The sequence below is a fragment of the Macaca mulatta genome, chromosome 17 (assembly GCF_049350105.2).
Source record: "Macaca mulatta isolate MMU2019108-1 chromosome 17, T2T-MMU8v2.0, whole genome shotgun sequence".
Taxonomy (NCBI): domain Eukaryota; kingdom Metazoa; phylum Chordata; class Mammalia; order Primates; family Cercopithecidae; genus Macaca; species Macaca mulatta.
In genome coordinates this window covers 834,683-851,207 of record NC_133422.1, presented here as the reverse complement: position 1 = coordinate 851,207, position 16,525 = coordinate 834,683, and the positions used below count along the sequence as shown (strand labels likewise).

Genomic DNA, 16,525 nt, shown 5'->3' with positions numbered 1-16,525 from the left:
ACAATTCCCTTCTATACTCAGAGGTCATTACTACTCAGACTTTTTGTTAATTATAATTACTTCTCCATTTTCTTTATAATTTTGTCACCTGGGAATTCTCCTGAACAATATATTTTAGTATTGCCTGCTTTTGAATGTTTAGAAAATGAATTCACACAGTAAATAAGTTTTTGTCTTTTGTTTCTTATACTTACCATCATGTTTGTGAGATTCACATTGTTTCATATGACTGTAATTTGTAAATTTGTGTTGCTTTATAGTATCCCATTGTTGATTGTTAGTGTTATTGCTGTCTAGTACAACATAATTCACTCAAGTGTCCTACTGTTGATGGACACTTGGGCTGTTTCCAGCTTTTTGTTATAGCTAAGAACATTCTTGTAATGTCTCTGGATACACTTGAGCAAGATTTTCTCTAGGGTAGGTACTACTTTCCAAAGCTAGGTGTTCTAGTTTACATTCTTACCAGCAGTATATCAGAATTCCCAGTAGCCTACAAACACTTGCTACTGTCAGAGTTCCTAGATTTTTTGTTTAAGATGGAGTTTTGCTATTGTTGCCCAGACTGGAGTACAATGGCGTGATCTTGGCTCACTGCAGCCTCCGCCTCCGGGTTCAAGCAATTCTCCTGCCTCAGCCTCCCAAGTAGCTGGGATTACAGGCTTGCGACATGAATGGTTAGTATTTTTTAGTAGAGACAGGGCTTCACCATGTTGGTTAGGCTGGTCTCGAACTCCTGACTTCAAGTGATCCACCTGTCTTGGCCTCCCAAAGTGCTAGGATTACTGGGGTGAGCCAGTGTGCCCAGCCGTATTTTTTTTTTTTTTTTTTTTTTTTTTTTTGAGATGGAGTCTTACTCTGTGGCCAGGTTGCTGGACTGCAGTGGCACAATCTCCACTCACTGTAACCTGTAACTTCCGCCTTCCCAGTTCAAGCAATTCTCCTGCCTCCGCCTTCCCAGTAGCTGGGATCACAGGCGCTCGTCACCACTCTTGGCTTATTTATTTATTTATTTATTTATTTATTTATTGAGACGGAGTCTCGCTCTGTAGCCCAGGCTGGAGTGCAGCTGCGCGATCTTGGCCCACTGCAACCTCCGCCTCCCGCCTCCCAGGTTCACACCATTCTCCTGCCTCAGCCTCTGGAGTAGGTGGGACTACAGGCCCCCGCCACCATGCCTGGCTAATTTTTTTTTTTTTTTTTGTATTTTTAGTAGAGACAGGGTTTCACCGTGTTAGCCAGTATGGTCTGGATCTCCTGACCTCGTGATCCGCCCGCCTCGGCTTCCCAAAGTGCTGGGATTACAGCCATGAGCCACCGCGCCCGGCCGTTTTTATTTTTATTTTTATTTGTATTTTTAGTGGAGCCGGAGCCTCATCGTGTTGGCCAGGCTTGTTTCAAACTCCTGACCTCAAGTCGGGAGTCAGGAGGTCAGGTGATCCGCCTGCCTCATCCTTCCAAAACGCTGGGATTACAGGCGTGAGCCACCACCACGCCTGGCCAGAGTTCCTAATTTTTGCCAATCTAGTGGGTGTGGCTTAAAAACCAGTCAATTGAAACTAATCATGGTTTTAATGCATTTCCCTGATTTGTAATGCGCTTGCTCACCTTACATGTTTGTTGCCTCTCTGGATTTTGTCATTTCCAAAGCACCTGTTCAGTAATTTTATCCATTTTTCGATTGGGTTGTCTGTTTACATCCTATATATTCTGGATAATTGCCTTTGTCAATCATATGTGTAACAAATTTCTCCCACTCTGTGGCTTTTTTCTCTCTTATGATGTATTTTTTTTTCCCACTTTTCAGTCGTAAGATGATATCACTTTTAAGTTCAGTCATATACTTGGCATTTTGGGTTCATCATGGAGTTTGTTCATCACGGAGTTTTGAAGGTCAGATTATTTTTGTCCTAACCCAGTCAAATCAATTGCTTCTCGTTAGTTTTTTCTATCATATATTCCCATCCATAGGTCCTGAAGATATTCTAGAACGTTATTTCCTACAAGTTCCGGGTTTCCTGCTCGCATTCCGGTCTCTAAGCCGCCGTGTATGTGGCTGGAAGGATCGCTCCATGACCACGTACGCTGGCGACGCCTCTTCCGGCTTACCTCAGGGGCGGGTATGGCGGACCTGTTCTTTTATCAGAAAGATCTATATTTTGCTAATAAAGGAACGTTTTGTGTCCAATAAGGTTTTCGTCATTACGAGTGAAAACGCCACCTTAAGCTTATTTCGCCTGTGAATATTTAAGGGAAAAAAAAAACACCCCGGCAACCAACTGCCAGGCGACGGAGGCTAAACCGCTCCTCCCCACTGAGGCCAGCACCCACCTTTTCCCGAAGTCGCAACACGCAGGCGCGCCCGGCTCGCACGCCACGAACGGAAGTGCGCCTGCGTCAGGATACGCCCCGCCCAGCCACTGCCCGACTATAAAGTGTCGAGCTTCTCCTCGCGAGAGACTTCGTGCTCATGCTCGCTGCAGGGGTCGGAGGTCAGGGCGAGCGTCTAGCGGGCCGTAGGAGGAAGATGGCGGTGGAGTCGCGCGTTACCCAGGAGGAAATTAAGAAGGAGCCAGAGAAGCCAATCGACCGCGAGAAGGTGAAGGTCCCCTCCGCTTTGGGGTCCGGGAAGAGATTGGGGGTGGGCCCGGCAGGGTGCAGAGGCGCGGCCTGTGTGCGGGAGGAGACGGTGTTTTTGGTATCCGGACGGCTCGGAGGCCGCAACGCCTCGGGAAGAGAGGTGAGGTCCGGGCTCGCAGCTGGTGTCTTTAACTTCTGCCGTTCCGTTTTTCTCTCGCCCTCAGACATGCCCACTGTTGCTGCGGGTCTTCACCACCAATAACGGCCGCCACCACCGAATGGACGAGTTCTCCCGGGGAAATGTACCGTCCAGCGAGTTGCAGATCTACACTTGGTGAGGAGGGCGGGGGCGGGCTCGGACCCGGGCCGGGAACCTGGAACAACAGTTAATTGCCTTTGCCAGTGTAGAGAGTTATTCTCCTTGATTTAAATTTCATTCCTCCACTTGGGGTCTTCAGGCTCAACTTTCGGGAAGTTAGAAGTTTTTGTTGTTAGGTGAAAGGAGATTTGCCTTTATTGTAACGCTTTTGTGATTAATGTTGCAACTTTTGGGCGGTTAAGAATGCACAGACCCAAGATTTAGCACTGTTATGGCTGCTAGGTACAAAAGTGATAGGTAGATGATTAAGTTGTAGTATCCGCCCTAAAGGGACTCATGGTCAAATAAATTGCACTAGGACAGCATGGTAAGGGAGAGTGATGCTGTCGAGTGGTGTTTGTTATTCTCAAAGAGCATTTCCACGTAATATTAAGCCTTAGGTACCAAAGCACCAAAAGTGAAAAATAAACTACCAAAACCCGAGTTATTATCTAAGGGTTGATGGAAGAGCTTTTGGTGTGTGTTTAGTGAAGATGGTTCCTGAGTGTTCATCTCTTGGGTGTATCTCCCTACAAACTACTGCCGGCTTGTCTTTAGCGCTGCACATAACTCCTTGGATTGACACCATAATGGGTTTTTAATATAAGTAAAAGGTGTGTAACTGAAAAATATATGTATATGCTATATATATATGTGTGTGTGTGTATATATATATATATTTTCAGACGGAGTCTTGCTCTCGCCCAGGCTGGAGTGCAGTGGCGCCATCTCCACTCACTGCAGGCTCCGCCTCCCGTGTTCACGCCATTCTCCTGCCTCAGCCTCCCCAGTAGGTGGGATTACAGGTGCCCACCACCACGCCTGGCTAATTTTTGTATTTTTAGTAGAGATGAGGTTTCACCATATTGACCAGGCTGGTCTCGAACTCCTGAACTCAGGTTGTCTGCCTGCCTCGGCCTCCCAAAGTGCTGGGATTACAGGTGTGTGAGCTACCGCGCCTGGCTTAAAATAAATTTTTTATTGCGATAAAAAGTTATATAACAAGCCATGCACGGTGGCTCATGCCTGCAATCCCAGCACTTTGGGAAACTGAGGCTGGCGGATCACTTTAGGTCAGGAGTTTGAGACCAGTCTGGTCGGCATAATGAAACCCTGTGTCTACTAAAAATGCAAAAATTAGCCTTGTGTGGTGGCATAGAATTGTAATCGCAGCTACTTGGGAGACTGAGGCAGGAGGATCACTTGAACTTGGGAAGTGGAGGTTGCAGTGAGCTGAGGTCGCGCCACTGTACTCCAGCCTGGGCGACAGAGCGAGATTCCGTCTCAAAATACATATGTGTGTGCATATGTAACAAAATTTGCCATGTTAACCATTTCTTATTTCTTGAGTCTCACTCTGTCGCCCAGGCTGGAGTGCAGTGGCGCCCATCTCGGCTCACTGCAACCTCTGCCTCCCGGGTTCAAGGGATTCTCATGCCTCAGCCTCCCCAGTAGTTGGGATTACAGGCGCCCACCGCCACACCTGGCTAATTTTTGTATTTCTAGTAGAGACAGGGTTTCACCATGTTGGCCAGGCTGGTCTGGAACTCCTGACTTCAAGCGATCCGCCCGCCTCGGCCTCCCAAAGTGGTGTAGGATTACAGGCGTGAGCCAGCGTGCATGGTCATTAACTGTTTTTAAGTGTATAATTTGTTGGCATTAATAGCATTCAAATTGTTGTGCAACCACTATTTCTACAAGTTTTTATCCCTCCCTCCAACAGAAAGCCTGTACGCCATCCTGCCTTGTTTTAATTTTTAAAGAGATGGAGTCTTGCACTGTTTTCCAAGCTGGATTTGAGCTCCTTGGCTCAACCAGCTGGGACTACAGGCACACACCACCATGCCCAGTGTGCTGGTAACCTTTTAAGGACACACCGTGCCTATTAAAAAATAATTTCCCATTCCTCCCCCGCCCCATCCCCTGGTAGCTTCTAATGTATTATCTGTCTATATATGAATTTGTCTATTCTGGATATTTCATTTCAGTGAACTCGTTACAGTGTTTGTCATTTTGTGACTGGCTTATTTCATGGTGTTTTCGTGGTTGATGTTGTAGCATCCATTCAGCCTTGTCAAGACTGAATAATATTTCATTGTATGTGTGCATCACATGTACTCATCTATTGATGGACACTTGGATTGTTTCATCTTTTTTGCCATTGTGAATAATGCTGCTGTGAACATTGGCATACAAATGTGTTTGTGTCCCTGCTTTCAGTTATTTTGGGTATGTACCTAGGAGTGGATTACTGGGTCATATGTTAATTTTGTTTAAGTTTTGAGGAACCATCAAACTTTTTCACAGCAGTTGCACTATTTTATATTCCCCAGAATGTGTATAATTTAAAACTGTTTAAGCCCTGTACACTAGAGCTAATCCCTTGAATATCGGGACCTTACTTATCTTATTTGGAAGTGCTTGTTAAATTTATGTAGTAGTATGATACTTGTATTTAAGCATCACTCAAGGGTAAGTGTTCCAGGAAGTTTGATTTAGCTTATATGGAAGAACTGTTGAATAATGACTTCATGAAAATCTCTTTTCAGAAATTGAAGTGTGTTTCTTCCAACAAATAAGAGTTCCTATTTGCCGGGTGCTGTGTGTGCTTAGATTCTGAGGGTATAAAGTCAAGAAGGTACTGCTCCTCCCTGTAGTCCTTTTATCAGGGAAAGCGGATGAATAGAGTGATTTTTAGGGTTAAGATGGCAGGGTGAGGTTGTTCCACAGACCACCTCCTCTGAATCAAGAAAAAAAAATTACAAAAAAAATCCTGTCCTGAACTACCTGTCCATAAATTGCAACCAAACAAAGAAGGAACCACCTTAAGTTATATCTCAAAATGGTGGCCAGAGATTCTGAGACTGGATGATTGGTAATGGGGGTAATGCAAAGGCCTGCCCTCACTCCCAGAAATAGTAATGAGGGAAAATTAGTTAACATATGTTGGAAATTCTCAATAGAAGTAGACTGTGAGGTTAAAGTAGGCAGCCCCAAGACAAGCTATGGAAAAAGGAGTGGGATTCCAGAGGAGCCCAGTGGAGGCAGGCTGTGCCCCCCAAAGTCAGTCATGGCTCAGCCAGAAAAACAGAATTGGGAGAGATGTGTTAAGAGATTTATTTCTGCTGGGCATGGTGGCTCACACCTGTAATCCCAGCAGTTTGGAAGGCAGAGGTGGGCAGATCATGAGGTCAGGAGTTGGAGACCAGCCTGGCCAACATGGCAAAACCCTGTCTCTACTAAAAATACAAAAATTAGCCAAGTGTGGTGGCAGGCGCCTGTAATTCCAACTATGTGGGAGGCTGAGGCAGGAGAATTGCTTGAATTGCAGTGAGCCGAGATCGGCGCCACTGCCTCTAGTCTGGGCGACAGAGCGAGACTCCATCCCCCCCTCCCCAAAAAAAAGAGTTTTATTGCAAAGAATTGGCCTATGTGATTGTGGGGGCTGTCTAGGCACTTAATTGTCAAATCTGTAGGGTAGGTTCTCAGGAAGGAAAGGCTGCTCTTAGGGCCTTTCAACTAATAGAATCAGGCCTACCCAGATTATATAGGATAGACCGTTGAATTTAAGGTCAATTGGTTGTTGACTTTAATCACATCAATAAAGTATCTCACAGCAATACCTACGTTAGTGTTCGGTTGAGTATCTGGGGCCTGTAGCTTCGTCAAGCTGACACAAGTACTGAACCCCACCCTGTCCTCAAGCTCCTGACTAGTGATGAAAAAGCAACACTTGGCACTCCAATTGTTGGTCTGGAAAGTTAGTCCTTAGAAGGTGGGAAGCTTGTGTAGGTTTCACACTGTCAGAACTGATAAAAGGTGTGATATAAATCCCCCAAACTCATTAAGAGCAAGACAATATTGAAAATATTTTTAGAAGGAAAAAATTCTTTCTGGTGTATATCATCGTAAGTATGTACTCTGTATCAGAATATAGATTGAGCATCGCAAGTCCAAAATCTGAAATGCTGCAAAATCTGAAACTTTGAGAGCTGACATGACACCGGTGGAAAATTGCACACATAAGTTCTTGACACAAACTTCTTCTTTTTTTTTTTTTTTTTTTTTGAGACGGAGTCTCACTGTGTCTCCCAGGCTGGAGTGCAGTGGCCGGATCTCAGCTCACTGCAAGCTCTGCCTCCCGGGTTTTTACGCCATTCTCCTGCCTCAGCCTCCTGAGTAGCCGGGACTACAGGCGTCCGCCACCTCGCCCGGCTAGATTTTTGTATTTTTTAGTAGAGACGGGGTTTCACCGTGTTAGCCAGGATGGTCTCGAACTCCTGACCTCGTGATCCGCCCGTCTCGGCCTCCCAAAGTGCTGGGATTACAGGCTTGAGCCACCGCGCCCGGCCGACACAAACTTCTTTTTTTTGAGAGAGTCTTGCTCTGTCGCCCAGGCTGGAGTGCAGTGGCGCAATCTTGGCTCACTGCAACTTCTGCCTCCCAGGTTCAAGCGATTCTCCTGCCTCAGCCTCCTGAGTAGCTAGGATTACAGGCGTGCACCAAACTTCCTTTCATGCACGAAATTACTTAAAATGATGTATAAAATTATATTCTGGCTGTGTATAAGGTATGTTTGAAACATAAATGAGTTTCTTATTTAAACTGGGGTCACAACCCCAAGATACCTTACGTATCTGCAGAAATTCTAAAATCTGAAAAAACTCAAAGCATTTCCAGTCCCATGTATTTTGGGTAAGGGATACTCAACCTGTAACTGATACAGAATAACATCAAAATATCAGGTTAAAAAAAAAAACTCACCTCTGAGACAGATAAACCAGTGTGACCTCAGATTTTTTTGTTTTTGTTTTTGAGACAGTCTCACTCTGTTGCCCAGGCTGGAGTACAGTGGCACAATCTTGGCTCACTGCAGCCTTTGCCTCCCAGGTCAGGCGATTCTCTTGCCTCAGCCTCTCGAGTAGCTGGGATTATAGGCTACAGATGTGTGCCACCATGCCTGGCTAATTTTTGTACTTTTAGTAGAAACGGGGTTTCACCATGTTGGCCAGGCTGGTCTCAAACTTGAGCTCCTGGCCTCAGGTGATCCACCCGCCTTGGCTTGCCAAAGTGCTGGAATGACAGGCATGAGCCACCGCGCCTCAAAAAAATGTATACTAGGTTATTTCTAAGATGCTTATATTGGCCGGGCGCGGTGGCTCAAGCCTGTCATCCCAGCACTTTGGGAGGCCGAGACAGGTGGATCACGAGGTCAGGAGATCGAGACCACGGTGAAACCCCGTCTCTACTAAAAAATACAAAAAACTAGCCAGGCAAGGTGGCGGACGCCTGTAGTCCCGGCTACTCGGGAGGCTGAGGCAGGAGAATGGCGTAAACCCGGGAGGCGGAGCTTGCAGTGAGCTGAGATCCGGCCACTGCACTCCAGCCTGGGCGACAGAGCAAGACTCCGTCTCAAAAAAAAAAAAAAAAGCTTATATTTTAAAATATTTTTTCAGATTGTGTCCTATTAGCTCAGGGGACTATATGAAAGTTGCATTCAAATCAATATTTGCAGGGTAAGAAACTTTATTGTGACAAGAGCCTGTGCTTCATCCTAAGAAAATTTTGTATATTTCATTGGCTCTAGGACTCTTATCTGTTGTAAAACTTAAGATTCCATCTAAGAAAGAAGAAACACATCTGGCTGGGCACAGTGGCTCACGCTTGTAATCAGTCCCAGCACTTTGGGAGTCCAAGGTGGGTGGATCACTTGAAGTCAGGAGTTCAAGACCAGCATGGCCAACATGGTGAAACCCTGTCTCTACTAAAAATACAAAAATTACCTGGGTGTGGTGGCGGGCACCTGTCATCCCAGCTACTCAGGAGGCTGAGGCAGGAGAATTGCTTGAACCTGGGAGGCGGAGTTGCAGTGAGCCAAGGTCATGCCACTGCACTGCAGCCTGGGCGACAGAACGAGACTCTCAAAAACAAAACATGTCAGTATGAAAATGCTTTCCTAGTACATTGATTCTAAGATACACTCCAATTTCAGAGATGCTAAAATGTGGAAGAGTACATGTCTTAGAACTAATGGAATACATGTATTTTGCATATTTGGATTTATTTGGACTAGTTATCCTTAGGTAAATCACTGGGCCATAAGGTGTTGTGTAGCAACAGAAGATGGCATATGGAATCTCTGAAGTCCCTTTTAGCACTGAGTCTAATTAATTGAAATTTCCAGCAGTAAGGCTGGTACACGGAGTTTTTGGAGGCAAATAGTATTTGTAGCTGCTTTAAAAGTAAACTCTAGTATAAGACCCTGGTAGTTTCTAACGTAAGTCACAACTCATATATGTGATTAATGCATTGTCAGTATCCTTTTAATAATATTGCTGATTAAACAAATGTAAATATCTGTTTTTAAAAAAATCCAGGATGGATGCAACCTTGAAAGAACTGACAAGCTTAGTAAAAGAAGTCTACCCAGAAGCTAGAAAGAAGGGCACTCACTTCAATTTTGCAATTGTTTTTACTGATGTTAAAAGACCCGGCTATAGGTAAGTAACTTCTCATTTTTAAGTCCTGTAATATCTTTGTTTTTAGTATGTTTTAACTGATAGAAATCACTCCTTCAGTGAGTCTTATTAGTGGGAGAATAGAGTTTATACTCAGATCTGGTTTGGCTTAATAAAGTCCTTAAGTTTTGGAGCCGTGTTATAAAGAGATGGAGCAGATCTGGTGCCGGATTCACTTTGTAGCACATGCTGGGACTCACTTCGTAGCACATGCTGGGATTTACTGGTTTTGATCCATTAACAGTTGATTTTTCTTCTTGCAGAGTTAAGGAGATTGGCAGCACCATGTCTGGCAGAAAGGGGACTGATGATTCCATGACCCTGCAGTCGCAGAAGTTCCAGATAGGAGATTACTTGGACATAGCAATTACCCCTCCAAATCGGGCACCACCTCCTTCAGGGCGCATGAGACCATATTAAATTCTATTTACAATTTCTTGAATTTATTTTTCCGTCAGTTATGTAAAATAAACTTACTCTTTTTCCTCCCCTGATTATTGCCATTAAGCCTTTAAATTCTAAAATTATAATGCATCATCTATTTAGGAATTAGATTCGGATGTGCTATTGTATGATCACTAATAGAAAGTCTGTATGTTTCAAGCCCTTCTGTAAAATATGAAGAAAAGTGCTCTTAGCATTCTGTGTAAAACTGTACTGTTAAATATATGTGTGTAATCAGCCTGAGTGTGAAAGTTAATGGAGGCCTGGGAACAGGGTTTATACTAAGTGGTGGAGGAGGGTATGGTTAACCCCAAAGGGGCAGAACAAGAAAGCCACGGGATTGTATGAAATCAAACATGAGTTTGTGGTGTAGACTGCTGTAAGCAGTTGGAAAGGACATGTGAGATTGAGCTCAAGTGGCAGCAGAGGCAGTTTGGAATAGTATAAGCTGAGGCAAGTTGAAGCTGTGTTGGAAGAGATGGCGCTGCCTTGATCAGGGTACCATGACATAAAAGGTTGAAGAACTGGCACCACAATGAGGACTTATATTTTTAATGTGGGGAATAGGGCATTTTAAAGGCTGGAACCAGTTCAGAGGAAACAAGGGTTTCAGTAGAGGTAGAAAGGTTTACCTTGGAGATCTGCAAATGGAGGGAGGGGTGAAGGAAAAATCTTAAAGACTGAGGGAGAAGAGCCAAGGACAAGGTCAGGTTGAATGAGTAGGAGGTATTCACGCACCCTCTTGTGTGGTAGGTACTGGCGTGCATCTGATTAGAGAGGCAGTAAAGCAATGATGCAGACCAGTGCAGCAAAACGTTTAAATCCTGATTGCAGCAGTGGCTCTGCAACCTTGGATAAATTATTTGAATCTTCATTTTGTAAAATAGAGATAATGGCCTATAGGATTGTCAAGGTTGAATATTTTAAAAGAGCTAAGAATAGTGCCTGGCAAATGAGAAAACAATAAATACTGGTTATCGGCTGTAAAGTGGTGTTAAAACTGGAACTCTTCCATGGCACTATTCTCATTTTGAAGTTTATGAACAGTATGACAGTGTACTGTAAATTCCCTTTAGTTTGTTACAGTAGCCAAGTGAAAATGTATATCCCAAAATTAAAAAAAAAAAGTACTGGCAGCAATTAAATTGCACTAGTTTTATCTGGTACATAGAAAAACAGCCATTTAAAATCTAACGATTCTGTGGAATTGGTGTCCCTGTTAGTGGCAGAGACCAACCTGGAGCCTAGATCTGATGCCTCTTCTGTGCTGTGGTTTACCCCAAACCTTTAGGTTGTTTATTCATTCAGATAAAGTTAATTTACACTAGCTTTTTGGAGAATAGCCATGATTAACTTCCTATTCGTGGGGGGAAGAACCCTATGATTTACTATGCAGATGAAGAGGGTAGGAACTAAATAAAGGACTTTGTAAGCCAAAGTGGTTGAGCTGGTTTGTCAAATTCCACCCTTTGCTTGGTTCCAACATGGAATGTTTCCTTTAAAGATTTCAATATTCCATTAAAAGTACAGTTAGAGAATACCTAGTAGAATTTATTGAATATAATGCTAAGAATCAAAAGACTTGTTTACCTCAGGCTTTGGTAGGTAAGTGTGGCTTTAATAACTGAGCTGTTTCCCCACATATAAAATAGAAATAGTCGTCATGACAGCGTCTTGCTCGGTTCTTCAGCGTCTGCCCTGGTTGCCTCATTGGCTCATAGGTATTTTGGAATTGACGTTTTCCGTCTGGAATATGTGTTACAGTACATGACATTGCCTATGTCTTTTTTTTCACGGTATACAAAAACTGGGATGGTTATGCCCAGCTGATCATTGACTCAGGTAATGCTTTAGGTATCGGTTTTATGCATATGAGAGGCAGGTGTGAATGCGGGTAGAAAGAAACATTAGGCTAGGTTTAAGATTCTCCAAAATTGAACATACTAAATAAAAAGCTGAACTCGATATACCTCTTTCTTGTTCAATTAAACGCATTTCAGACTTGTTTTTGTGAAACAGAGAAGGCAACACTAAATCAAGTTTATAACTATGATTTAAGTGTTTACTTGCGCCAAACACAGATGGCTCCCAAGTTATGATAGTTGAACTTCAGATTTTTCAGTTTTGCGATGGAGCATAAGTGATAAGCCATTCACTACGGTCCTCAGCTTATTATGGGGCTACATCCCGATAAAACCAATGTGAACTGAACACATTTTAAGTAGAAAGGGCACTTCTGACAGGGTATTTTCAACTCATGATGAGTTTATCCAGACATGACCCCATAAGTAAGGAACACTGATACTGTGCTGAGGAACAACTTTACCAGCATTCTCATGTAACCACAACTGAGATACTGTGACTATAGTGGCCATTTATAGGTGACAATGAGGCCCAGATGGAGGGGCTACTTTAACAGCTCAAAAATGCGTCATTGGACCTAGGTAGCCAAAAATAGAGGACTAGTTGAAACATTTCCAGAAATAATGTTCTTTCATATTCAGTTTCTTATAGTCTGACATCCACCCACACTACACTGACACACTATTATTGCAGTGATGTTATCCCCTACAATTAGCAAGTTTTGCCTAGTTATCTAAAGTAGACCTCTTCTATTCAGTTTTTATACAAACTCAAAATGCCTCTCTTAAAAAAAAAATGACATGGTCATAGTTTCCACTTTGAATGTGTTAAGAGCAGCCAGATGTCTGCCTGTTCTGGTTTGTCTTCTATTAGTTAAATATAGGTTGCTTTTGCAAATAACTGATTTCCTGGAGTCTGCAAGGCACAAGCTTGAAGGAAGTTATGTTTATTGTGTTAGAAAGGATTAATCATGGCTAGGCAACTATTCTGTGAAGACAAAATCATGGATTCTCCCCCATAAGACATCCTTAGGGGAAATAAGCTAAACATAAAAGTAATTTTAATACTAAAAAGTACTTGTAATAAGCAAAAGTCCTTAGCCTGGGAATGTTAATGCAGACTTTATTATAGGAAGGTGTAATGATATCCCTACCTCATAAAACTTGGGAGGAGTCAGTGAAACTAGGGGAGAGCCTGGGGGGCAGTGAATATTTAGTAAAGGTAAGCTATTTTAAAAAGAGGAAAAAGGTATTTCTAGCCTCTTCAATTTGCGCCTTCAGCTGTTTAGAATTTCTTGCTCTACCCATGGTACTATGTCAACTCAGTTACAACCAACTCACAAGAAAATTTAACCAGAATTTGGCCAGGTACGGTAGCTCACACTTGTAATCTCAGCACTTTGGGAGGCCGAGGTGGGCAGATGACCTGAGGTCAGGAGTTCAAAACCAGCCTGGGCAACACAGCAAAACCCTGTGTCTACTAAAAATACAAAAATTAGCCAGGCGTGGTGGCAGGCGCCTGTAGTTCCAGCTACTTGGGAGGCTGAGGCAGGAGAATGGCGGGTGAACCCGGGAGGCGGAGCTTGCAGTGAGCCAAGCTAGCACCAATGCACTCCAGCCTGGGCAACAGAACAAGACTCTGTCTCTTAAAAAAAAAAAAAATTGGCCGGGCGCGGTGGCTCAAGCCTGTAATCCCAGCACTTTGGGAGGCCAAGACGGGCGGATCATGAGGTCAGGAGATCGAGACCATCCTGGCTGACACGGTGAAACCCCGTCTCTACTAAAAAATACAAAAAACTAGCCGGGCGAGGTGGCGGGCGCCTGTAGTCCCAGATACTCAGGAGGCTGAGGCAGGAGAATGGCGTGAACCCGGGATGTGGAGCTTGCAGTGAGCCGAGATCTGGCCACTGCACTCCAGCCTGGGCGGCAGAGCGAGACTCCGTCTCAAAAAAAAAAAAAAAAAAAAAAAAAAAAAATTAATGGAATTTGATATTTGATGAAATTAGAGCAATTTAAGAATGAAGTGGGCCAGGCACGGTGGCTCATGCCTGTAATCTCAGCACTTTGGGAGGCTGAGGTGGGCAGATCACGAGGTCAGGAGTTCGAGACCAGCCTGATCAACATGGTGAAACCTAGTCTCTACTAAAAATACAAAAACTAGCCAGATGTGATAGCAGGCGCCTGTAATCCTAGCTACTTGGGAGGCTGACGCAGGAGAATCGCTTGAACCTGGGAGGCAGAGGTCGCAGTGAGCCAAGATCTCGCTACTGCACTCCAGCCTGGGCGACAGAGGGAGACGTTAAAAAAAAAAAAAAAAAGAATGAAGTGAACCTCCTGAGGGATATTCAAAAATCCTTGAAAATTTTAGATGAGTGCCTATTTTATGCACCAGATGCTGTGAACCTGGCAATACCAAGATTTGACACAGATACGGATCCTTCCTCAAAATCTTACAATCTAGTAAGGAAGAAAAGGTGCAAATACTGATAAAAGGTGGACAGAAAAATGTCACAAGAAAGAATTGCTACTGAAACTGTGGTAGGATAATGGCAGGTTTTCTACAGATGGCATTTAAGCTTGTTCAGCTCCTTCAAGTGGAGTGGGGTCTACACTCCAGTAAAGGGCACAGCACGAACAAGAGGAAATGATGAACTCACAATCAGTAAAGCACTTACCTTTGGCAGGGGTTCCAGATAATTCTAAAGAATTGTAATAATCTAGGTGAGAATCAGGGTAGTGGTAGAAAGATGTTAAAAGACCCTCTGTAGGGCTTGGCAACCAACAAGACCTGGGATGGGAAATTGGACATGGAAAGTTAATCATTAAAGCCTCAATTTCCTCATTTGAAAAACTGGGTACCGGCCGGGCGCGGTGGCTCAAGCCTGTAATCCCAGCACTTCGGGAGGCCGAGACGGGCGGATCACGAGGTCAGGAGATCGAGACCATCCTGGCTGACACTGTGAAACCCCGTCTCTACTAAAAACTACAAAAAACTAGCCGGGCGAGGTGGCGGCGCCTGTAGTCCCAGCTACTCGGGAGGCTGAGGCAGGAGAATGGCGTGAACCCGGGAGGCGGAGCTTGCAGTGAGCTGAGATCCGGCCACTGCACTCCAGCCTGGGTGGCAGAGCGAGACTCCGTCTCAAAAAAAAGAAAAAAAAAAAAAAAAAAAGAAAAACTGGGTACCTACCTCAAAGAGTTAACTACACACATTAATAAATGTATAGCATTTAGAACCATGCCTGGCATTGTAAGATCTCAACTCTTTAATGTAATCACTAATTCACACAATAAACCTTTTAAACCTAGGTGCCTGGGTAATGGACAAAGTAAGCAAACAAGGTCCTTGCCCTCATTGAGCTTTTGTGGTCCAGTGGGGGAAACAAATATTAAATAAATGTATACCCAAATATTTTATTAAATCGAATTTATTAAATTCTACCAAATACTATGAAAGATGAGAATAAGGTGCTGAGAAAGAACTAAGGGGGAAGATCTCTTTTAAACCAGGAAGATAGGTAAAGTCTTTGATAAAATGATACTTAATCGGAGAGCATATTAGCCAGGGCTCAAAGTCTGAAGTAACACAAAACTCCAGCTAGCTCAAGGGCAAGGAGTTTATGCATCAACAGAAAAGTCCAGGGTGGAGCTAGCTTACTTCAGGCCCAGCTGATCCTTGAGCTCCACCACCACCTCAACTCTGTGGCAAGGGCTCCTCCACTCAGGCCGGCCCTCCCTTCACAGCTCCAGCTGTACCTCTGCATCTCCAGAAGTGTGCTGCTCTTTCCCAGTACTTCCCCAGTCCCAGAATGGGCTTTCATTGACCTGAGTTGACCGGTGTGGTCAGAAGTTGTGATGCTGCTTGGTTGAGCCTGGAGCTGGCCTGTAAGTTCTTAAGGGCAGTAGTGCGGGGCAGACAAAAACATCAAGTATCCACCAATTAAGGATGAGGGAGTGTTAGCAGAATGGGTGGGAAAAAGTATTCCAAGATGAGAGCAGCCTGTGTGAGGCCCGGGGGCAGGAAGAACGGAGGAGTGGAAGAGGGTGGTGTGGCTGGAGCACAAGGGGCAGGAGGGAGAAGCAACCTGCGGTCAAATCACATAGGGCCATGTAAGCCAAAATTAAGATCTTGGATTTCATTTTAAGAGCAGTGGGAAGACACACTTGAAAGATCCCAATGTCTGAAGCTTGACAAGCTGGAAGCATCAGTTCTAAGAAACAGAAACTAGGGTCATAGGAGGGAGGTGGTAAGGGTTAAGGAAATATGATTTGGACAAACTGAGGGGCCACCACTAAACAAGTGGTGCTCCCTTGCAGACAATCAGAAATGCTTAACAGTCTTTATCGCCCACTGATGTGGTTTGACTGTGTCCTCACCCAAATGTCACCTGAATTGTAGTTCCCAGAATTCCCACAAGTTGTGGGAAGGATGCAGTGGGAGGTCACTGAATCATGGGTGTGGGTCTTTCCTATGCTGTTCTCATGATAGTGAGTATGTCTCCCAAGATCTGATGGTTTTATAAAGGGGGGTTCCCCTGCACATGCCCTCTTGCCTGCCACCATGTAAGACGTGTCTCGCTTCCCACTTCGCCTTCTGCCATGATTCTGAGGCCTCCCCAGCCATGTGGAACTGTGAGTCCATTAAACCTTTCCTTTATAAATTACCCAGTCTTGGGTGTCTTTATTAGCAGTGTGAGAACAGACTAATACACTCATCTTTAAAAAACCTCTTCACTACATAACCTCTTCTAGCTACTGCCTGTTCT

The 16,525-nt window shown here is 44.2% G+C and overlaps 1 protein-coding gene and 1 non-coding gene across 2 annotated transcripts; one reads left to right on the top strand and one right to left on the bottom strand.

The window, feature by feature from the left end:
* Positions 1–1,798: 1,798 nt before the first annotated feature.
* On the bottom strand, positions 1,799–1,870 carry LOC114673607 (small nucleolar RNA SNORD27). The gene has a single exon (XR_003724384.1). It is a non-coding gene; the product is annotated as a small nucleolar RNA SNORD27 (small nucleolar RNA).
* Positions 1,871–2,429: 559 nt separating this feature from the next.
* On the top strand, positions 2,430–11,585 carry SAP18 (Sin3A associated protein 18). Its single transcript, NM_001261034.1, is given in 4 exon segments — positions 2,430–2,599; positions 2,805–2,914; positions 9,316–9,438; positions 9,720–11,585. Coding segments are annotated over 4 exon segments (519 nt in total). The 5' UTR covers positions 2,430–2,470; the 3' UTR covers positions 9,877–11,585.
* The last annotated feature ends 4,940 nt before the right edge of the window (positions 11,586–16,525 follow it).